The following is a 23,626-nucleotide window of genomic DNA, read 5'->3' on the forward strand; positions in this document are numbered from 1 at the left end:
GATGTTTTTTCTTTCTCTCAAAAGATGATCTTTAGTAAATTAAATTTTTGGACTGATAAAAAAAAATAATAAACAAGAAGTAATTGTAACAGGATGCTGTTACGAAGTCTCCCAAACAAAGCTCCCATAACTCCCCATTCATATGGTCCCATGTTCATTTGATTTGATTTGATTTTGTCCCATACAAGAATATATATGGCTTACGAGTAGGGATCTCCACCATTTACAAGTTTTCAAACAGGAGGGGGTGGTGGTGACTCCCAGGGACTTAACCTACATTTCATTTGATTTGTTTTATTGTCCCCTACAAGAAAATATATGGTTTAGAGGTGGGGATCTGGACCGTTTACAAGATAATAGTACATTCTCAACTTGAACAGAGAGGGGGTGACCCCCAGCAACTTCTATCTAATTTCATGTGATTTGTTTTATTGTCCCATACAAGAATATATATGGTTTAGGGGTGGGGATCTGGACCGTTTACAAGTTTTCAAACAAGAGGGGGTGGGGTGACCCCCTAGGGACTTTCCTTTTATTTCATATGATTTGTTTTATTGTCCCCTACAAGAATATATATGGTTTAGGGGTGGGGATCTGGACCGTTTACAAGTTTTCAAACAAGAGGGGCTGGGGTGACCCCCTAGGGACTTTCCTTTTATTTCATATGATTTATTTTATTGTCCCCTACAAGAATACATATGGTTTAGGGGTGGGGATCTGGACCGTTTACAAGATAATAGTACATTCTCAGATTGAACGGGGTGGGGGGACCCCCCGGAACTTCCATCATATTTCATGTGATTTGTTTTATTGTCACATGCAAGAATATGTATGGTTTAGGGGTGGGGATCTGGACCGTTTACAAGTTTTCAAACAAGAGGGGGTGGGGTGACCCCCTAGGGACTTCCCTTTTATTTCATATGATTTGTTTTATTGTCCCCAACAAGAATATATATGGTTTAGGGGTGGGGATCTGAACCGTTTACAAGATAATAGCACATTCTCAAATTGAACGGGGTGGGGATGACCCCAAGGAACTTCCATCATATTTCATGTGATTTGTTTTATTGTCACATGCAAGAATATATATGGTTTAGGGGTGGGGATCTGGACCGTTTACAAGTTTTCAAACAAGAGGGGGTGGGGTGACCCCCTAGGGACTTCCCTTTTATTTCATATGATTTGTTTTATTGTCCCCTACAAGAATATATATGGTTTAGGGGTGGGGATCTGGACCGTTTAGAAGATAATAGCACATTCTCAAATTGAACGGGGTGGAGACGACCCCCAGGGACCTCCCTTGAATTCATTTGATTTGTTTTATGGTCCCATTCAAGAATATCTATGGTTTATGGGTGGGGATCTGGACCCTTTACAAGATAAAAGCATATTCTCAAATTGAAGGGGGTGGGGATGACCCCCCCAGGGACTCCCCTATATTTCATGTGTTTTGTATTATTGTCCTATATTCATTTCTGAAGACTGCATGTATCTATCACTTACAGTTTTTAAGTTATATTCATTTGAAAATTTTTGAAAATAAAATCCCATAGGGTTCTATAGTAAACCCCTCCCTTCTTTCAACCCCCCAAAATACCCCTTAAGAGACCCCAATGCACAAACGAAAGATTGATGGCTCACCTAGACATATTAGTCTACCATTTTATGAAATCCGAAGTCAATCTGACAAGTGGTTTTGGAGAAACGCTGCGGACAAGTTCATTTTTTAAAGTGGCGGAAGAAGAAGAAGAAGAAGAAGAAGAATAATAAAAATAATAAGAACTGAGCAAAAACAATAAGTCTCCAAACTTTGTTTGGGAGACTTAAAAAAGCATGCATGGCAAATTAAAAAGGCAATTAATACTTTTACAAAACCAGTACTAGTTCCATCTTCAATGGTCAAAATTAAAACATTTTCATTCTGCTCTCTAGTTTTTCCATTGTCATGCTACGAAATGCCTACAGACATTATAACTAAATTTACCAACCCATTTGTAAATAAAAGTTCAATTGTATAAAATCAATTAAAACATAAACAATTATTTCCTGAGAACATGCTCATGGACATCTATATACTAAAGTTGTATACAGTATTCAAAATATCTTCACATGTCATGTGATTACTTACATGTTACAATACTTTTAACATTTACAATTAGGGTGTTGAAATTTTAGCATTCCATTTGTATGTAGCAACAATCCAGCAGTTCCTGCATATGGAGTTTATCGCCCAAATAATACTATCATTCAGGCAATGGGTTTCCTATAATAATGTTATTTCCTGATAGAGGGCTTTTGTTTACAAAGAACCAAAGACTACCAGTGGAAGTTAAAGTCATCCAAACAAAAATGTTAACAGAGACCATCACTTGTTTGTTGACAGTTATGGAACAACTGTTTCACAAATAACTAGGGGTATATTCAATTGTTGTAGCCACAACAGTGTCCTCTACTTACAAGTGCAATATTACGGATGCAACATATGAAATAGAATCTAGATCTGTTTACCCTTCCGGAGCACATGTGATCATCTTAGTTTTTGAGTTCCCTTTGCTCAGGCTTATGCTTTCTATGTTGTCTTTGTAGACAATTGTTTGTCTTTTTGTTGTATTTTGTTTTTCACCATGGCGTTGTCAGTTTGTTGTTAGCTTATAAATTTGAATATCCTTTTAGTTTCTTTGACCTCTGTTTTAAACTCTGATTGTATGGTATTATACAAGTTTTGTGTGTCAGTTTCAAGGAAATTTCTTGAAAGCTTCAATGAAATTTCTTGAAACTTTCAATGAAATTTCTTGAAACTTTCAATGAAATTTCTTGAAACTTTCAATGAAATTTCTTGAAAGTTTTAATGAAATTTCTTGAAAGTTTTAATGAAATTTCTTGAAATGGGGGAAAATTATCCCTGCCTGAGCAATATTGATTTGAATGGTGCATCTATCTTTCTATGCCAATTGAACTGTTTATGAATTATAATTGCAATTTATAACAACCTACCAAAAAAATAAACATTTACAAATTACAGTACTTATTTTCATCACATTGAGTATTATATTATAAAACAATATTTAGAGTGCACATATAATATACACAGAATGCACATATATTATACACAAGGCACATTTATAAAACATGCAGTTGATGATGATTAAAACAATACACCTTATGGCCATTTGTCTGTCATTACTGGTAATCTCACAGGTTCCCATCAAATTTTGACGTCACATTAGAAAATATCTGACACAACAATGGAAAAGTGATTGTTGTATGATCTCAATCAGTCAAGCTGCCCAGATTCTCTGGTCAAGAGGTGCAACTATCAAATAGCAATAAGGTGTATACTATTTTCCCAGAACAATGTCAATATGGTGGATAATACATCATATTTTTAAACAAATTTGTAACCATCATAGTTTTTCCCTGTAAAAGCCTGCAGGATATATATGGCAACATGTGGTTATGACTAGAAATATCTATCATGTTACATTCAGGAACACATAAATACACAGAAACTTTGTAGATTTAAAATTAAAGCAGTAACACAAACACTCCCTGCCAAAACAGTTTTTTAATGTGGTACCTAACACTACAGGGAAATAACTCTGTAAAGTCAGCTAAATGTTTTAATTTTGTTAACATTGTGTTGTAAAGGGAATATTAAGCTTCTCAATGATCAAAATAGGTGTTTGCCAAACTGCTATATTTTGTGATTTTTGTGATTTTTCACCAGTGTGATTTTTCTGACAAAACAGTTGGTTCAAAATTTGTGTTAAAGGGTCAAAGTAATTACATAGTCAAAATTTTATGAAAATTAAACAAGCCAAATTAATTTTAGTGAAAGTGTTGGGTACCACCTTAAATAATTTGAGATATTTAGGAAAACTAAGTTTATAAAACTGTTAATTCTGATGGTAAAGTTTATTGCATAAATTCAACTTTATATATCATCACATCTATAAAATATTAATAATAAAGTTTATAAAATATGTCAATTATAGCTGGAATGGTAATGAAATAGTGAAATATATTAAAAATAAAACACTACAATATTCTAAGCATGATATTGTTGTCAAATTTTGTAAAAATTGGCTAACATTTTTTATTTCTAAATTTTGTAAAAATTAGCTAACATTTTTTAATTTGTAAATTTTTGAGTTTGTCATTCCAGCTAGAGTTATTTGACTATAACCATAAGCTAGAAGGCTTTGCAATGCTTCTTACTGTAGATTCATATTTATTCTTTGGACACCAATTTTTCATGGGTATACACGAAAGAGAAAATATAAATTTACTATGGGCTTGGATACAGATTTTAGCAACTCCAAGAAGTCGATTATCAATGAAAATACAATTTTTTCTTGAATCCATGAAAATACATAGCATTCTGGATTGATATATGAATTCTTAATACATTCATTGCTTTAAAAAATTCATTAAAAATTAAATGATAAATATATAAATTGCACTTCCATTATATATATTATGCACCATAAAACTTCATTGCACTATCATATGTTAGACATTTCCATTTTTCAAATATTTGTTGATAACTAGAATAATAAATGGCCAAATGAAAACTTAGTACAGTCATTTGTAAAATATATGACAAAAGATAAATTTTTGCATATTCACATCTAACAATAATTAATAAAAAAGTGTTCACAGTATAACATATAGCTTACAATTACTTCATGCTTTAGGGCAGTACATTTTGAGAAAAAAATTGTTAAAATTTTCCATGCTCATATATCTGTTAATAAGGATACATATTGTACACTCGGAATATCTCAGCACTAAAAATTACTGTACAAGATCTAGATCTATCATTATTCTTATACATTTTTACACCTTTACCAGACTTGCTTGTACCACATGTCTAAATTTAGTAATCAAATAAGAAAATCAACCAATTTGTAATCCAACCTAGTGACCAAGGGATGTAACTCAAACTAAAATGACATCAACTGAAATCTATCCTATGATTATTGCCCTTGGATAATTTTTGTAAAGGAACCATCTCAAAGTTGAAATGTGAGTTTAAGTTTGAGATGACCCCCTGCAGATATTTTAATGAAATGTATTGCTAAATGTTGATGACATTTTTACTGGAATTTAGAAAAAAGTGCCAAAAGTGTAAAATTTTACATGCAATGTTAAATTGGTCCTAGAGCAAAATTGTCTTAAAAATAAATTTTAAAGGTTATATGATATTGGTGTTTTTTCAACTGACAGTTATAACTTTAATTTTGACTATATAAACTAACTGAAATAAAAAAAAAACATGGCTGAATATCTAAAGCAAGTTCTGCAGTTAATATTACAAATACCCTACATCTTGGAACACATGTAATTTTTAACATTAACATGACACTATTAATGGAGTTCAATAAAAATCTATATAACAATAAAAATAAAACATAAAAACAAAAATATTTTACTTCAAATTTTAACTTAAAAAACAAATTAATCTATACTGCCATTAAAATCAGTCAACAACAATACACAGCCAATGTCTAGTATGAAATTATCAGAGTGTTCCTGTATTACAATAGAACAAAATTGATTAAAATCTCATAAATTACATAAAAATTGTCAAATCAAAATGGTGGTAATGTATGTTCCACTGCACACGATTATAACCAATCCTATAAAGGTAAAGAGCTTTCAGTCAAACAGTCTCTGAGAAGTTGAAGACCAAAAAATAGTCAAAATCTATATTTTCTGTATAAACTGAAGGTATTATATATATATATATTTGGTCAATCATACATAAAGACAAACAACCTTATATAGTATTTAAGCTGTCTGACATACGTTCTCAGAGTACTATAAATTCAGAAATCAGTGTGATTTTCTGTAAATGAAAATAATGCGTTTAGTTAGGTAAAGCATTAATAAGAACTAAGATTCAAAAACTTCAGGCAGCTATGCCCAGATGCCTGAAGTCACAAAAATTTATCTAGCATTTTGTCCGATAAAAAACATGTACATTAGTAAATGCACACAATAATCTATGATTTCAGCGTTACAATGATCCATACAATGGTCAAAGTCCAATAACTCCAATTAAAAACATTACCCTAATGGCAAGGAACAACAATACTGTTTGTGGCCTATGACTTAACATGCTTCAAGAAAAAACTTAATACAATTTCTAACAAAAAAGAGACAGCATTATCCTGTTCAGTAATTAATTCTTTGGTTTTCTGTAATTATGTAGAACTTTTTCTGTCCCTGGTTTCTGAATACACACTGTCCATTAGTTGGTCCATTAATGTATAAATCAAGTGCCTGTACAAAATAGAATAAAAGAAAAGACCCTCGTGAAAGCATAAAGGAAAAGAAAAGAAGTTTTTGAGGGTATTGATTTTAACCAAAAAATTTTACAACAACTCAAAAACAATGCAAACGAAATGTGCTTTTAAATTTGTTCTACATCTCAAAGTAAAAATGAGACCTTCTACACATCTTAATAAAAGCTTGAGATGACCTCTCCAACAAATTTGAATTGAATTTATTGCTAAATGTTGATAAAATAACAGTTTTGTATTTAAAAACATTTACATACAATGCTTAACAGGTCCTATAGTAATATCAATTTAGAATATTTTTCTCAGATGAACATCTCTAAAATTAGGTAATTTGAAAAGTTGTCACTCTTTGTGCATGCAGTTTTTGGCTTATAACTCAAAAACCAAAGCATTTAGAGCAAAATATGACAGAGGTAAAATTGTTTATCAGGTCAAGATCTATCTGCCCTCAAATTTTCAGATGAATCCGACAACCCGTTATTGGGTTGCTGCCCCTGAACTGGTAATTTTAGGGAATTTTTGCTGTTTTTGGCTATTATCTTGAATATTATTATAGATAGAGATAAACTGTAAACATCAATAATGTTCAACAAAGTAAGATTTACAAATAAGTCAACATGACCAAAATGGTCAGTTGACCCCTGAAGGAGTTATTGACCTTTATAGTCAATTTTTAACCATTTTTCGTAAATCTTAGTAATCTTTTACAAAAATCTTCTCCTCTGAAACTACTGGGCCAAATTAATCTAAACTTGGCCACAATCATCTTTTGGATATCTAGTTTTAAAAATGTGTGGCGTGACCCGGCCAACCAACCAAGATGGCCGCCATGGCTAAAAATAGAACATAGGGGTAAAATGCAGTTTTTGGCTTATAACTCAAAAACCAAAGCATTAAGAGCAAATCTGACATGTAGTAAAAGTGTTTATCAGGTCAAGATCTATCTGTCCTGAAATTTTCAGATGAATTGGACAACCTGTTGTTTGGTTGCTCCCCCTGAATTGGTAATTTTAAGGAAGTTTTGCTGTTTTTGGTTATTATCTTGAATATTATTATAGATAGAGATAAACTGTAAACAGCAATAATGTTCAGCAAAGTAAGATTTACAAATAAGTCAGCATGACCAAAATGGTCAGTTGACCCCTGAAGGAGTTATTGCCCTTTATAGTCAATTTTTAACCATTTTTTCGTAAATCTTAGTAATCTTTTACAAAAATCTTCTTCTCTGAAACTACTGGGCCAAATTAAACTAAACTTGGCCACAATCATCATTGGGGTAACTTGTTTAAAAAATGTGTGGCGTGACCTGGCCAATCAACCAAAATGGCTGCCACGGCTAATAATATAACATAGGGGTAAAATGCAGTTTTTGGCTTATAACTCAAAAACAGAAGCATTAAGAGAAAATCTGACAGGGTTTAATTGTTTATCAGGTCAAGATCTATCTGCCCTGATGTTTTCACATGGATCGGACAATCCGTTGTTAGGTTACTGTCCTGAATTGGTAATTTTAAGAAAATTTTGTCGTTTTTTGTTATTATCTTGAATATTATTATAGATAGAGATAAACTGTATACAGCAATAACGTTCAGCAAAATAAGATCTACAAATAAGTTTACATGACCAAAATAGTCAATTGACCCCTTAAGGAGTTATTGCCCTTTATAGTTAATTTTTAACATTTTTCATAAATTTTTGTAAATTTTTAGAAAATATTTTCCACTGTAATTACTGGGCCAAGTTCATTATAGATAAAGATAATTGTAGCAACAAGAATGTTCAGTAAAGTAAGATCTACAAACACATCACTATCACCAAAACACAATTATGTCATGAATTTATCCGTGTCCATTGTTGAATATGCACAAGACTAAGGTGAGCGACACAGGCTCTTTAGAGCCTCTAGTTTTTAAATCAAATCATTTTGAAAAGGTTTTTTTATTCTTTTAGAAACATTGTATTACTGTCAGTGCTTTTATGGTCTGAAATTGAAAACTTTTAAACCCTTTGTAACCAACTTGACCCTAATGATTTATTTTTTTCACGAAAAGTATAGTTATCTTTGCTAATAAAAGGTTATTGCTGCCAAGTAATAACACTTGAACAAGAGAAGCAGTAAAGATTAAGAGTTAAAGTTTACCTGTTCAGTTTTTTATATTGTAAAGATTCAATAATTTCATTGATGCCATGGTCAAAATCTTCTTTTCCAACCAGTCTTCTTAGTGTATCTAAAAAATTAACATATCTCCATAAAAACCAGATGCTCCGCAGGGCGCAGCTATATACGACTGCAGAGGTTTAACCATGAACAGTTGGGGCAAGTATGGACACAACATTTAAGCTGGATTCAGCTCTAAATTTGGATTGTGATTAAATAGTTGACACAGCATAGGTTTCTGACACAGAATGAATGTGGTCTAATGAACTTAAAATATTTTTTTGCCTTTGAGCAATTCACTATGCTGTTCAATATTAATCCTCTCAAAAAAATGTTTGAAGAAATTTTCTTTTTATTTATGAAATCTGAAATGAGAAAAATTTAACCCCCCCCCTTTTTTTTCACATCCCCCTTTCCCTTTTTCCAAAACTGATCTCAATTCAAATTCCTAATGGAGTTTGCAACAATAACTACTCATTTAAATACATCATAAAATATCAAAATGTAAAATAAAGTGCTTGTTATCACTGAATGGTAAAGATTGTTTTAATTTATCAGTTGGTAGTAAAAGTGAATATACATTGTATATTGTATAAAACAATGATTTCAGTTGATTCAACTACTATTCTGGACAAAGAAAGATAACTCCCATTGAAAATTTCTTGCTATTGCACAATATTGTGCAATTAGATATTTCTTGCTATTGCACAATACTGTGCAATTGAAAATATTTGCTATTGCACAATACTGTGCAATTGATGATTTCTTGCTATTGCGCAATACCGTGCAATTGAAAATTGCTTGCTATTGCACAATACTGTGCAATTGAAGATTTCTTGCTATTGCTGAATACTGTGCAATTGAAAATTTCTTGCTATTGCACAATACTTAATATAATAATTTTGGATCCTGATTTGAACCAACTTGAAAACTGGGCCCATAATCAAAAATCTAAGTATATGTTTAGATTCAGCATATCAAAAAAGCCCAAGAATTCAATTTTTGTTAAAATCAAACTTAGTTTAATTTTGGACCCTTTGGACTTTAATGTAGACCAATTTGAAAACGGGACCAAAAATTAAGAATCTACATACACAGTTAGATTTGGCATATCAAAGAACCCCAATTATTCAATTTTTGATGAAATCAAACAAAGTTTTATTTTGGACCCCGATTTGGACCAACTTGAAAACTGGGCCAATAATAAAAAATCTAAGTACATTTTTAGATTCAGCATATCAGAGAACCCCAAGGATTCAATTTTTGTTAAAATCAAACTAAGTTTAATTTTGGACCCTTTGGACCTTAATGTAGACCAATTTGAAAACGGGACCAAAACTTAAGAATCTACATACACAGTTAGATTCGGCATATCAAAGAACCCTAATTATTCAATTTTTGATGAAATCAAACAAAGTTCAATTTTGGACCCTTTGGTCCCCTTATTCCTAAATTGTTGGGACCAAAACTCCCAAAATCAAAGCCAACCTTCTTTTTATGGTTAGAAACCTTGTGTTTAAATTTCATAGATATCTATTTAATTATACTAAAGTTATGGTGCGAAAACCAAGAATAATGCTTATTTGGGTCCCTTTTTGGCCCCTAATTCCTAAACTGTTGGGACCTCAACTCCCAAAATCAATCTCAACCTTCCTTTTGTTGTCATAAACCTTGTGTTTAAATTTCATTGATTTCTATTTACTTATACTAAAGTTATTGTGCGAAAACCAAGAATAATGCTTATTTGGGCACTTTTTTGGCCCCTAATTCCTAAACTGTTGGGACCTCAACTCCCAAAATCAATCCCAACCTTCCTTTTGTGGTCATAAACCTTGTGTCAAAAGTTCATAGATTTCTATTTACTTAAACTAAAGTTATAGTGCGAAAACCAAGAAAATGCTTATTTGGGCCCTTTTTGGCCCCTAATTCCTAAACTGTTGGAACCAAAACTCCCAAAATCAATCCCAACCTTCCTTTTGTGGTCATAAACCTTGTGTCAAAATTTCATAGATTTCTATTTACTTTAACTAAAGTTATAGTGCGAAAACCAAGAAAAATGCTTATTTGGGTCCCTTTTTGGCCCCTAATTCCTAAACTGTTGGGACCTAAACTCCCAAAATCAATACCAACCTTCCTTTTGTAGTCATTAACATTGTGTTTAAATTTCATTGATTTCTATTTACTTAAACTAAAGTTATTGTGCGAAAACTAAGAATAATGCTTATTTGGGCCCTTTTTTGGCCCCTAATTCCTAAACTGTTGAAACCAAAACTCCCAAAATCAATCACAACCTTCCTTTTGTGGTCATAAACCTTGTGTCAAAATTTCATAGATTTCTATTAACTTAAACTAAAGTTATAGTGCGAAAACCAAGAAAATGCTTATTTGGGCCCTTTTTGGCCCCTAATTCCTAAAATGTTGGGACCAAAACTCCCAAAATCAATACCAACCTTCCTTTAATGGTCATAAACCTTGTGTTGAATTTTCATAGATTTCTATTCACTTTTACTAAAGTTAGAGTGCGAAAACTAAAAGTATTTGGACGACGACGACGCAGACGACGACGCCAACGATATACCAATATACGACCAAAAAATTTTCAATTTTTGTGGTTGTATAAAAAGTGTGTTAATTCAATATTTTCAAAAATTTAGTTTCCGTTTTATTTTGTTGAACATCACTGTGTATTTGTGCTGTATAACATTATTGATGTTTAAAATAAATGCCAGTCCAGGCATAGCACAATGTGAATACTCTTATTCAAATTCTTTTTAATATCTTATACAAATAAGTACAGTAAGTCCTTATCCAATATCATTTATCATAGTGTAAGATAGAGTTGTCTCCCATTTGCATCCTGACATTTTATCACATAGAGGATGGATGTCTCATTTCCATCAAGTAGGATTCTTGAATGGCAAAATATTGATTTTGATACAAAAGCTGTTTGCTGCAAATGTCTAGTATCATTTGAATAGGTGAGGACTTTGATGTTTTCACATGATTAAAGTATGACTGAATAGGCGGTGTTGTTAATGTTTTGACATATACATGTATGTATATGTCAAGTATCATTGAATAGGCAGTGTCATCAATGTTTTGACATATATCACGTATCAATGAATGGATGGTGTCTTTCATGGTTTACACATGCCAGTTATATTGATTTTGAGTGGATATGAAACAACATTTAAAAGTTCTATGAGGGATTAAGAGGGGTGTCATCATGAATCCCAGAAAAATAACCATTCATCCTGAATTCCCCTAAAAATTGTCATTCCCAGATCCACATGCTTCATCTGAAAATTTCATTGGATATATAGAAGTTTGACAAACAGTCATTTTATCATTGAGAAGCTAATTTTCACTTTTAAAACAATAGAACATGATTAAAACTTTCAGCTGATTTCTAAAGAGTTATCTCCCTGTAGTGGTATGTACCACCTTATATTAAACTGATTAACAAGCTTTCCAGATCTTACTTGCCAAAATGAAGAAAATCCTGAACATTTTGGTTCTTATAAATGATTAGGTCATTAATGCAGGTATCACACAAAGAGGGGCCTACTGTTCTAGATCTGTAACACCTTAAAATCTTACCTGGAAAAAACTGAGCCAGACATCTTCTGGCCTGTTCTTTGGTGGCAGCTTTCTGTCTGTCTGTCTTTACTGGTCTGCCACCCTCAAACAATTCTCCATCAGGCCACACAGTTCTTCGTAACAATTGGAGATACTTCACACACATCTGTTCTGATGTCAAATCTGTGATCTGGTCCCTAAACCATCTAAATAGGCAATACAAAGTATAACTATTCATTACTATTACTATCATTATGAGGCGATAATTTCTAATCTGTTTGTAAACCCATCTTTATATGCCGGTTCAATATTTTTTGAAGACTTTGATCATGTCTTTATTCAATTCATCTCTTCCTTTTTAACCATTTCATGAACATTATAAATTGATTGATTGCTTATAAGATGTACACCTCTGTGGAGCCAAAAATTTCAAGAATTAAACTTTTTTTTTTAACCTGATTTTTTGGGTTATAAGACTGTAACAAAATAATTGGTGAAGAAAAAATCATTTGGTGGTGCACTTCTTTTTTTGCTATGGCCCTTTGAAAATGCCCAATTTTGATGATTTTCCCATTTTTCATCAATTTTTACCTATTTTTGGGCTATTATCATGAAAAAAATCACAGTTCCACAATTAAACTTTTTCTCATACTTTCTATAAAGATGAAGTGGACCAATCTGAATAAATTTTACTTACAAAAACTATAGGTAGGTGTTGATATAAGAAAGTTTTATCATATTTTGACGCTTTTTTGTGTAAAATTTACCATGCTGTCAATTTTGTATTTTTGTGATTTTTCTCAGTTTTAAGAACAAAATGCATATTATTTCAACTTTTTTTGTTATCAATGAATGAAAAAAGACATATCTAAGAAATTTGAAAAGACCAAAATGATATGGGATGTACATGATTCTTGTAAAATCATTTTTTGTATCCCTCACCCATTTTCCCAAAATTTTGGCTAAAATTACTGACTTGATTGGTCGTAAAATTTGAAAACTGGATTACGCAAAAACCATTCATTGTAAATACACAATTTTTTACAGATTTATGTTTACTTATAATATTTTTAAAATTCATTGTTATTTTCCACTTCTATCACATGTTTTGGAAATAATTCAAGAACGAGATTTCAACAAGACTGAAAGAGACTGAAAAGTCAGAAGAATACATCCTTAATGTCTCGGGGAAAATGTTTCATGCATGTTCAGGAGGAGAGCAAATTATCCTAAATACAAACGTTAGGTCCAACAATAAAGATTTAATCAGTATGAGGGAAGGATAATTTGAATGACACCAAAAATTCAGAATATATTGGATAGAATTTAACCTTGCAACAGGCCACCTAAAAACCTGTCAAAGATTTGTTGTTATGGTTCTGAATTTGAAAAGAGTTAGGAATCCTTTTTACACAAGGTATCAGATTTAACCTCCCACTTCAAATTGGACACGATTGTTAATTTAGACATCCTGCTCATCCATATGGACCCCACAATATGGCAAGGGTTATTTTGAAGAATTGTATGCTAGGGATGACCACATTTCTATACCCTTGTCAACCTGGGGTTGAAAATTATTAACCTTAGAATCCTATCTATTGGTAAATTGCAAGTATACGCAAATAAAATTTTATAACTTTTTTGTAATTTTTGATACATAACCTTTATATTATTTTTGCTCTGGTCATACAACCAATTACATCTATGTGGTTATGCAATCAAATTGTCTAAAATCAGGTTTATTTTAAAGTGTAAAAATATTGTAAGTTATATATATATAATTAGGCACATAAATTTGCACCAGTTTTGAAAATATTGTTTTTTTCAATTGCGCTAAAATATATGTTGAGCTCATTGATTTAAATACTTCTGTTACCCGAACATTTAGATTTTATTGATGCCATTTACAAAATCCAGACAACAATTAATTCAAATAAGGAAAAAAATGACTTTTATAGTTTAAAGTTATGTATTGTACCTAAGATATGACAAGGTCGCAATTCAGATTGCAAAGACTTGTAAATATTCAAAATGTGAAGAAAAAAAAATTGGCGCAAATAAATTGTAGATTAGTGTAAAACTAAAATGCTGATACATTCTTCAAAATGCATCTGCAAACCTACCTGTCTAGAACGACCCCTATCAAACGTTTCATCACAATAATGACCCTTTCTCTGCAGACCCAGTTATCTTTGCCTTGTAAAGTTTGTACACCAATGTCCACAACAGCTTCTGCTAAAGATATATCTTCTTCTGATAATTGATCTGAAAGGGAAAAAAACATGAAAAATAAGAACATATGTAGCTCTGTATAATATCAAAATAAGAAGATGTTATATGATTGCCCTACTTTAAAAAATGTGAAACAATTCAATTGAGAAACTATCAGCCTAAAGTAGTACCATACATATTCACATTGGGGCAAATGCCACATTTTCTTAAGCTTTCATTTAAAAAATAAGAGCTTCATTCTAACTTGGAGAGGTGATGTAATCAATAGATTTGACACTTAACAAAATTAGCAATAATTAGAAAGCTATCACTATAATTGGTTACAAGTACTTTGAGTGGTGATTTCTTTGATAATTTATTTTTTTATAAACATTAAGACAACTTTTGTTATCTCAGCTCTTCATTAATGCTAGCTATATATAAATTAATCAAAAATAATAAAATTTAAATGTTTGAATATCTTTAAATACCTGCTGTCTCCTCTAATTTGTTCTGAGGTAAATCTTCTGACGTGAAAAATGGACAATCACAACTATTAATATACTCTTGTAGCTCTTCTTCTAGGCTTTGCTGTAATTATAAGATTGACCTTTAATATGAATGAAAATAAATGAACACATTCTACATTCAATATCATGGTCAAATTTTTAAGAGACCAACAGAATCATTGGCTTTCTTTAGTAGTCACTAAGAGATTCACCTAGTGTAAACAAGGAATTATTTGAATCTGGAATAATTTTGAATTCTGGAAAATTAATAAGAAATTTATGATGAAAACTAACCCAACTAAATAGGGTTAGCCATGCGCGCATGGCTAAGGGGGGTTAGTTAGTTCATACTAATAAATCATACTGAAATGATAGTGGTAGTAAAATCAACCTTAGCCATGCGTGCATGGCTAACCCTATTTAGTTGGATTAGTTTTCATCCTACATTTCTAATCAATTTTCTAGAATTCAAAATTATTCCAGATTCAAATAATTCCTTGTTTGTATAGAAACTAATCTATTGTTGAACTTGATCCCATTTTGGTTGCTTTTTTCTGTGTTGTTTGTCTTCTGTTTATTTACCTAAAACTCAAATACTAATTTAATTACTGTAATTTGCAAGTCAAGTTTTTGTCTTTTATGCTTAAATTTTAATTTACTTATAGTAAATTCATAGCTCCATTTACACAAATTATCTTAAATGAAATAAGAATGTGTCCATAGCACACGGAAACCCCACAAGCACTATCATTTTCTATGTTCAGTAGACCGTGAAATTGGAGTGAAAAATTAATTTTGAATTTAAATTAGAAAGATCATATCATAGGGAACATGTGTACTAATTTTCAACTTCATCAAAAACTACCTCGGCCAAAAACTTTAACCTGAAGCAGGACAGACAGAAGAATGGACGAACGTATGGACGGACGAAAGGACGAACTGACCCACAGACCAGAAAACATAATGACCCTCTACTATCGTAGGTTGGGCATAAACACTCTAACATTGTTTATAATATTTACAAGTTTTGTATTAAGGTCAAAGTCGACAGCTATTAGATCACAGTCGTTCTTTTCTACTTCTTTATTGGTCTCCTTTTTACCAGGCAGACTTGGAAAGTTGACACGACTAGGAATCTTTATTATCTCATCAAATACTCCTGACATCGTCTTCACAATCATCTGGATAAAAAAGAAGATCAGCAGACTGTACATTTCAGGCTGATTATGCTACACACTACAGGCTGTTCAGGGGGGATTTCTTGATAAATACGGTCTATGAACAGCTTGCGATGTATAGCCTGATCAGCCTGTAATGAAACAATGCTCATAATTGGTTATGTTTTCAAATATAAGAAAAAGTTAAGTCAAAATTAAGTAATGATGTCATGTTAGATAAGACCAGTTGTATGTAAAGCTCTGTTATAAGAATAAAATTGAGTTTAGATAATTTGACAATTTAAATTTACTGTTCATTTTTCTTTGTGCCTTTTTTCAATTGATGGAGATAAAATAGTGGATGTGATGCTATAATTTCTAGAAACATGAAGTTATTTGAAACTTTTTAGCAGGGTGCTATCTTAAATTTGCCGGGAAAATACTGCGATCTAGCATTTAAATTTAAATAATTTTTTGTTAGAATATAAAAATCTAATGTAGTTTTTCCCCATTGCTAAATGGGTACTTGTCTTTATTATTACCTTATCAAATCTCGGCATACTATTTTCTGGTGTTTTCCTGACAAATGCAATATGGCCATCCCCTTCATACGCCAAGAATTCATTCAGTTCAGGACCATTACATATATCATCTATCTGGATCAACGACTGAAATGGGAATCACAAAGTTATTTAGTTAGTCAAATGGTGAACATGCTAACTGGTTTTCCAAATGTCCACAAACTATAGCTTAAAGTATGTTCAGAATACTTGCATTGAATACACTATAACTTGGGTGGATATTGCATATTATAATCGTCCACAATCCATGGTAATAAGCATGTTCATGATGTAAGTACAATGTACTTGCATTCTATTCACTATAGCTTGAGTGGATATTCTTTACTCCAACTGGCCATAGTCCATGGCTATAAGTATATTAGTACTTTTATCTAATTCACTCCATGCAAAGTGATTCATTCAAAAATCCCTCATCAAGGTGATTTTTCACTCTGAATGCTGGTGATTCCCATCTGAACTTTTTCACTAGCATTATATGACACAGTCATTAACCAGAGTGGTATCACTAAAAATCACCAGAAATTACCCAGTTTCAATGTGATGACTGTGATTCACTCAACAGCAGCAATAAGAATTTTATAACTTGTTCATCTTAAATACATTTGTAAGATGTATTGTAATTTTACAAAATAAGTGATAAAATCAAAGGTCATGAAGGTAGGGCAAATACAGATTCAGATGAGGTTGAATTATTGAATTACAAGCTTAATAATACATTTGATCATCTGAAATGGTTTTTTTAGCTTATTTTGACAAATCAAACTTAGAGCCAAAAGCGAAATATTACTACATTGTTTTGGTGTAAATCATAGCTTATGCCCCTTAAATATTGTCTAAACTTTTTCTCTTTTAAACATAAAACCTTTTTACTACATCAAATTATATAACTGCCTCAAGAACAAGAATCGGAATTATTGTTCTGTTTAAAAAAAAATATTCCAAATTATATGTAGCGGGTATTCGTAAAAGAATCAAAATAGTCCTTGAATGTCAAGTTCTATGCTCATTTTAAAATGGATAGGCATTATATATTATAATTCTTTGTGTAACGATATTGATAACTATATTAGATTACCTTTAAGTAAGTCTCTAAATTTTTTCTTCTGTCTTCAATACTTTTCTTGTTTAAATTTCCAAATGGTAGAGTTTGCCATCTCTTTGGACCTTTAACCCCTGTAAACATAAAACAGTACTGAGCATTCATTTATTTTTGTTTATGTAATTTTCATGGTTACAGAATTTGAAAAATTAGCTACTTCAAGGGCAACTTATTTTTTTGGTTCCATCATTCAGTATTACTATTAGCAAAATTACTAATTGTTTGTACATGTATTGGGATGTTTTTATAAATCTAGATTAAGACTAATAAATTCACATAAATATTAAAGTATCTAAGGCATATGAATAAAGAATTCAAGAACTGGAAAAATATTGTAACATGATACATAAAAGACTATTTTCATATACAATGATACAGATTCCTAAAATATAGTTTGTCAACAGGTAAGGCATTCTGGTATTTGGTCATGTTTGAACAACCCAAAGAAGTTAAATCAAGCTAGCAGAGTAATTTGGGGCAACAAAGTTATACATGTTATATATCCAGGAAAATTATGCAAGTTTTCCTCAATCATCTGTCAACAGTGAAAATTTAAAATATGTACCCACAAAAATAAATGAATCCACAGTATGCATGGTATGACTTTTTTATATTGAAATATGCGTCCTGGAGGCAGTCATTTTGGTACTTTACAAAGTTGATGAGGCCAATATTTACCAAATTTTGAAGCAATTGATTGATTGATTGTTTGTTGGTTAACTTCCAGTGGCAAATATTTCATGCATGTTCAGGACAAGAACAAGTTACCAGTAACAATATAAGTACATATAATAGGTAGGTCTTGCAAAAGAGGCATTATTGGGTATACAGTTTGGAAAATTTGGACTGCCACTAGAAAATAAGGGTTAATTGGATAGGGACAAACATGACAAAAATTAAGCCTTGCAAGAGGCCACCTACAATCCCCTCAAAGAGTTTTTTTTTTTTAATTTTCATTTTTTATTGAAATCTGTACATTTGTTAGTAATGAAAACATCGAATACCAGTACCTTATCCCGGCCTCGTTAATGTTAGTAATAGATCATGCAAATATATAATGTGTTAGTATTTGTTAGTTCATTTTACAAAAAAATATATCAGCTGTAGTTACAGTATAATATCGCATTTTTTATTTGCATTAAAAAATAACATAATAAAAGTTCAAAATTTAGGACCACAAATAAATGTATTCATCATATTAGAATAATTGTTTAACAAACGTACAGATATTCTAAGTTTTTATAGTTTTTTTAAGAATGGAAATTTTGAGGAAAAATAAGTTAAATAAAATTTAAAATAATAAAAAAAGAAAAAATTAACACAGAGAAAAAAAAGAAAATAAATATAAATATAATGTTCTGATGAATATTTTTGATGTAACTTTTTTGTTAGTTCATAAATTAACATTCTATCATGTTTTTCACATATGAATTATAATAGGACTTTAATTACAATTGAACAAATGAGTAAATTGAATCCACAATTTATTGAAACTCTCAAGCTTATTGTTTCTTACTGCTATACACTTCTCTAAATTATAAAGATCTTTTAGAACTTTCTTCACAGCATGAATTGATAAAACTTTCTGGAAATATCTTGTATTATAAATATATTGTTTAAGACACAGAAAAATCAGGTTTGAAATTTCACCCTTGTATACATGTGAGACATCACCAAACAAAAAATTCTTTTTGGTGAATGAAATACTTATACCATTAGATAAAAACCATATATCTATTTCTTCTAATAAATTCTGGACATTTTCACAATTCCATAGTACATGTTCTATAGTTTCTATTTCTTCCTTACAAAAATTACATAGCTGACTATTTATGACATTAATTTTACACAAAAATTTGTTTGTAGCTAATATTCTATGATTTACTCTAAACTGTAACCATTGTAATGTTGTGTTATTAGTAGAGTTGTTGCAAGGATTCTTAATGTGGCATTCTCTGTACATGAGGCATCAGATTTATCGTCCTCATTCTGACCAGACATTATAATGTTGAAGCAGGTCAAACGATTTTTGATATGCAATTAAATTCTCAATTGTTCACTACATGTAAATGTATATTATAATAATAAGCATGTGTTAATAAATTGATTCGGTGAGCACAGCTGGATACTATAAGCTTAAATCATTATGCTGGTTTTGGCTATACATTTTGTTTATGAATTACCTTTCAGACTTTTTTTGTACAACGTATTATCTTCTAATCTAGAATGTAAATTAATAAATTCCCTATGTCTTCTTTTAGCCTGTCTTGTACGTAGAACTGGCTCCTTCTCTGCTTCAACCCAGTATAGAGCATCATACTGAAATCAAATAACTATATATGACGAGAGGCTGTATCATTTATTTTCAATCAAAACTGATATGTATCATGTTAATATCATACTTATATTCTATTAGTCACTGTAAGTAGTCTGATTTTGCTATAGTCCCATTCTGTGAGGGTGAATGTTATCACATGGTTATAGGTCAAATTAGTTATAGTCTGATCTCATGAGTTTTTTATGGGCCTAAATATCAGGGAGTCATATAATTTGACTATTTGAAGCATGTACACGTAAAAATGGAATTACTTTTTACTGTATTACCATGATTACACATAACTAAAGCATTTTGTATAGGTAGATCAAACTTCTTACATATCATGCATATCATGTATTATAATTTATCATAAAATAGAAAATGGAAATGAAGAATGTGTCAGACAACAACCCGACCATAGAGCAGACAACAGCCTACATGACCTAAGGCCATTCAATACAGCTAGAAACTCCCACACCCGGAGGTGTCCTTCAGCTGGCTCCTTAACAAATATGTATTCAGTTCAGTGATAATTGACGTCATACTAAACTCCGAATTGTACACAAGAAAACTAAAATTAAAAATCATACAAGATCATGTTCATGATGGTTCAATCTTATTAAAATAAGTTCTCATAACTTGCTCCTTGATTTTTTATATGTCGCCGTGCAAGTGATGAGAACTTATTTTAATAAGATTGATGATGATTATCATTGTTTATAATTTATAGAATCTGATGTAGATTTTTTTTCTGTTTTACTTTTTGACTTGGGGTACTATTTGTACAAGCAATCTTTATTTACTTGAAGAGGTAAATAAAATATACATACATACATGACATAAGTTAATGATTATGTTTGAATAATCTCCCCTTGATTTTCTCAACAAAAAAAATTGTACGTGTACAAAACTGCAATCTAATTAAAAACCGATCTCTCAATGCTCCTGTTTCTGATATGTCGCGTGGGAGATCTAACGAAACCCGCTTTGAGGTCACATGTGAGTGACCTCATAGGTGTGTCTTTTTCGACCAATGAAATTGAGTTTTCCACGATCTTGGAAGTTTAACGTAAGGCAAAGGGATGTAACTCATTTTATTTACGACGAAATCGTCAGTCATAATAATTCATAAACTTTTTTGATTGGCTTATTAATAGGTCGTCAACTCATTTGTATATCTTTATAAATTCATGACTTTTAGTTCACTCACATGTGACCTCAAAGCCGGTTTCGTTAGATCTCCCACGCGACATACATGTATCAGAAACAGGAGCGATGAGAGATCGGTTTTTAATTAGATTGACAAAACTGTACATTGTATATTAAAAATATACATGATACAAGTAATTTTATATTACAATCCCACAAAAATTCTCAAGTTTTTACAACATGTACAAGTGAATAAAAATTACTTGAGTTGTACAAGTAGTACCCCTGACTGAGGTACAAAATGTATGCTTAGACTTCCATGTAACTTAACATGATTCATAGAAGGTAAATTTAATATTTTACCTGCATTACATATAGCACAAACTGTGAATTACTTCTGCTTTCATTTCTAATTTCACTATCAATAATACAAACATCCAGAAATATTGCCGGCTTGGTCTCAATGATTTCTAAACTATTCATATAAGGATCAGGCATGTCAGGTTTATCGTCATCAGAACAGCTGAGGAAGAAATCTGGATTTGATGCTTTCATTTCATTGAGCTTGTGTACTGGAGAACCTGTTTTAACAGGTGAAGGTTGACCAGAATCAGACACTGAGAAGGTTGCAGCTGGCTCTATGAGGGCCATTGGAATGACAGGAACAAACTTTTCATCACAGTTTATTTCTGTAGCACCGTTTTGTGATATAGATGAAAAATTGATTGAAGAGGCAGTTTGATTTTCAATTGTATCAGGTGGGTTTTCATTCCGCAATCCTAAATGTTTAGAAGTGTTATCAGAACTATCATGATAGTATTGATTATCACCAATCTGAAATCTTTCATTCACTTCCTCAACAAAATCTTCTTCATCTACAGGTATGTCAAGTGCCTCATCAGACAAAATAAAAATCATTTTTTCGTAAATAAAATCTGGTTCCGATAAAAGGTCTAAAACTGGCAACAATACATTGCAGGTTAAAATTTCTGATAATATATAGTTTAGCACTTGTGATTTTAAAAATATACCACTGAATGCCTTATTTAATATAATATCACAGATGCTAAAAAGATAGCTATTTTCATTCTCATCATATATGCCTATATGGTAGGTTGAGATGTTCTCAAACGCTTCTTCCACTGATGCATATCTTCGGTTTAATGAAGAAAGACTTCCAGAGTCCCTTCTTCCTGAACTCAGTCTTCTTCTTGGCTGAATTTTGTATTTATCTCTAGATGTTTGAAGCGTTCGTAAATGGTGACAGCCATTTAAACAAATTTCCTTCACTAAATCACTAGGATCTACCTTTTTCAATTTGTATGCAAAATTTATTATGCCATCTCTCAATACTTTATCATATTCTGTGAGAACATCAATGTGAGGATCGAAGTCCTTTAACCATGAGTGTACAAAATGTTTTTGAATCAAAAAAGCAATGGTTTCAACCTCCTCAAGCCACGAAACTTGTGTGCATGTAGCAACACTTCGATCAGACAATTGCATGCTAGAGGGGTAATGTTCTTGTTCATTGGGGAAATATGAATCTTTAGCATCATAAAAACGCTCATGTTCATCTGCCTGAATTTTTTCACTCGGGTCATTTAAAACTTCTCCCTCAACAACTTCAAAAGTGAATATTTCTTGAATTTTTTGCTTCAAACTCAAACAACTGGTTATCACCTTTTCATGTTTACAAAGGTAAAAGTATATGTTCAACAGAAAGGTTTGGTTGTGTTTTGATGTTATTAAATACTGACAAACACCGATCGTTGATACTATCACCAGGACATACCACAAAAAGCTAAACATAAATTTCCATGAAAATGCAGCTAGAATTCCTAACCCTAGGAAAAGGAAAAGTATTTTCTGAATCGAAGAAAATTTCCTGTGGTTCCCGAGAAAATCTTTAACTTTACGAAGAGACGGCATGCTGATTTACTGCTGTAAACCCCTAAGGAAACAAATTGCATTAATATTGTTTTGGAAAACCATTAATTTGTTAACAGTAATTTGTTGTCATGTGACTTTTTACACTTTTGATCTGGTCCCCCGTAATGTTCTTTCGCTATAAATTATATTGCGAAAAGAAGGCCGCTTTTTTAACAGTCTAATTATATTAATCTAACCAAACACCAATCAAAAAGAAAAAATATAAGTACATAATAACGGACTAGTAATTCTCTACTGCTCGGTACTTTTGATACCCTAGGTTACAAGAAAGTTGTGATTATATAGTGAGATATTTGATGCAATATATGCAGGTAAAGGTCATATGCGTTAAAAGGAAGTGAGATTATTCAGTAATGTGATATGTTGATATGTATCATAAATTAAAAATGTATTCTCTTTATGAAATTTATCATTGAAAAATAGCTACATATCAACATATCACATTACTGAATAATCTCACTTTTTCGTAAATTTTGTAAATTTTTGAAAGAAATAATATCAAGAAATATAATACTGTTTTTTTTTTTTTTAATATCAGAAATTCACATTTCCTAATATCAGAAATTCATTTTCTATTTCTAATATTGGAAATTGATTTTTTTAAA

General features: G+C 31.4%; 1 protein-coding gene across 1 annotated transcript; it reads right to left on the minus strand.

Annotated features, from left to right (window-relative positions):
* Window positions 1-2,610: 2,610 nt before the first annotated feature.
* Window positions 2,611-23,121, minus strand: LOC143044184 (uncharacterized). The gene is made up of 10 exons (XM_076216078.1): window positions 21,432-23,121; window positions 19,786-19,921; window positions 17,579-17,676; window positions 16,465-16,590; window positions 15,788-15,946; window positions 14,748-14,847; window positions 14,169-14,310; window positions 12,067-12,251; window positions 8,449-8,536; window positions 2,611-6,288 (listed from the first exon to the last, which is right to left on the minus strand). The coding sequence occupies exons 1-10, from the start codon at window positions 22,998-23,000 to the stop codon at window positions 6,210-6,212; spliced, it is 2,682 nt and encodes an 893-aa protein (XP_076072193.1). The 5' UTR covers window positions 23,001-23,121; the 3' UTR covers window positions 2,611-6,209.
* Window positions 23,122-23,626: the final 505 nt, after the last annotated feature.

Source organism: Mytilus galloprovincialis, chromosome 9 (genome assembly GCF_965363235.1).
Source record: "Mytilus galloprovincialis chromosome 9, xbMytGall1.hap1.1, whole genome shotgun sequence".
In the NCBI taxonomy this organism is placed as follows: Eukaryota; Metazoa; Mollusca; class Bivalvia; order Mytilida; family Mytilidae; genus Mytilus; species Mytilus galloprovincialis.

Coding starts and splice junctions, on each gene's coding strand:
- LOC143044184 (XM_076216078.1), bottom strand. CDS start 23,000: ATGCCGTCTCTTCGTAAAGTTAAAGATTTTCTCGGGAACCACAGGAAA. Junction 19,922..21,431: donor TTGTGCTATATGTAATGCAG/GTAAAATATTAA, acceptor ATTTGATTTCAG/TATGATGCTCTATACTGGGT. Junction 16,591..17,578: donor ATTTAGAGACTTACTTAAAG/GTAATCTAATAT, acceptor TTCCCATTTCAG/TCGTTGATCCAGATAGATGA.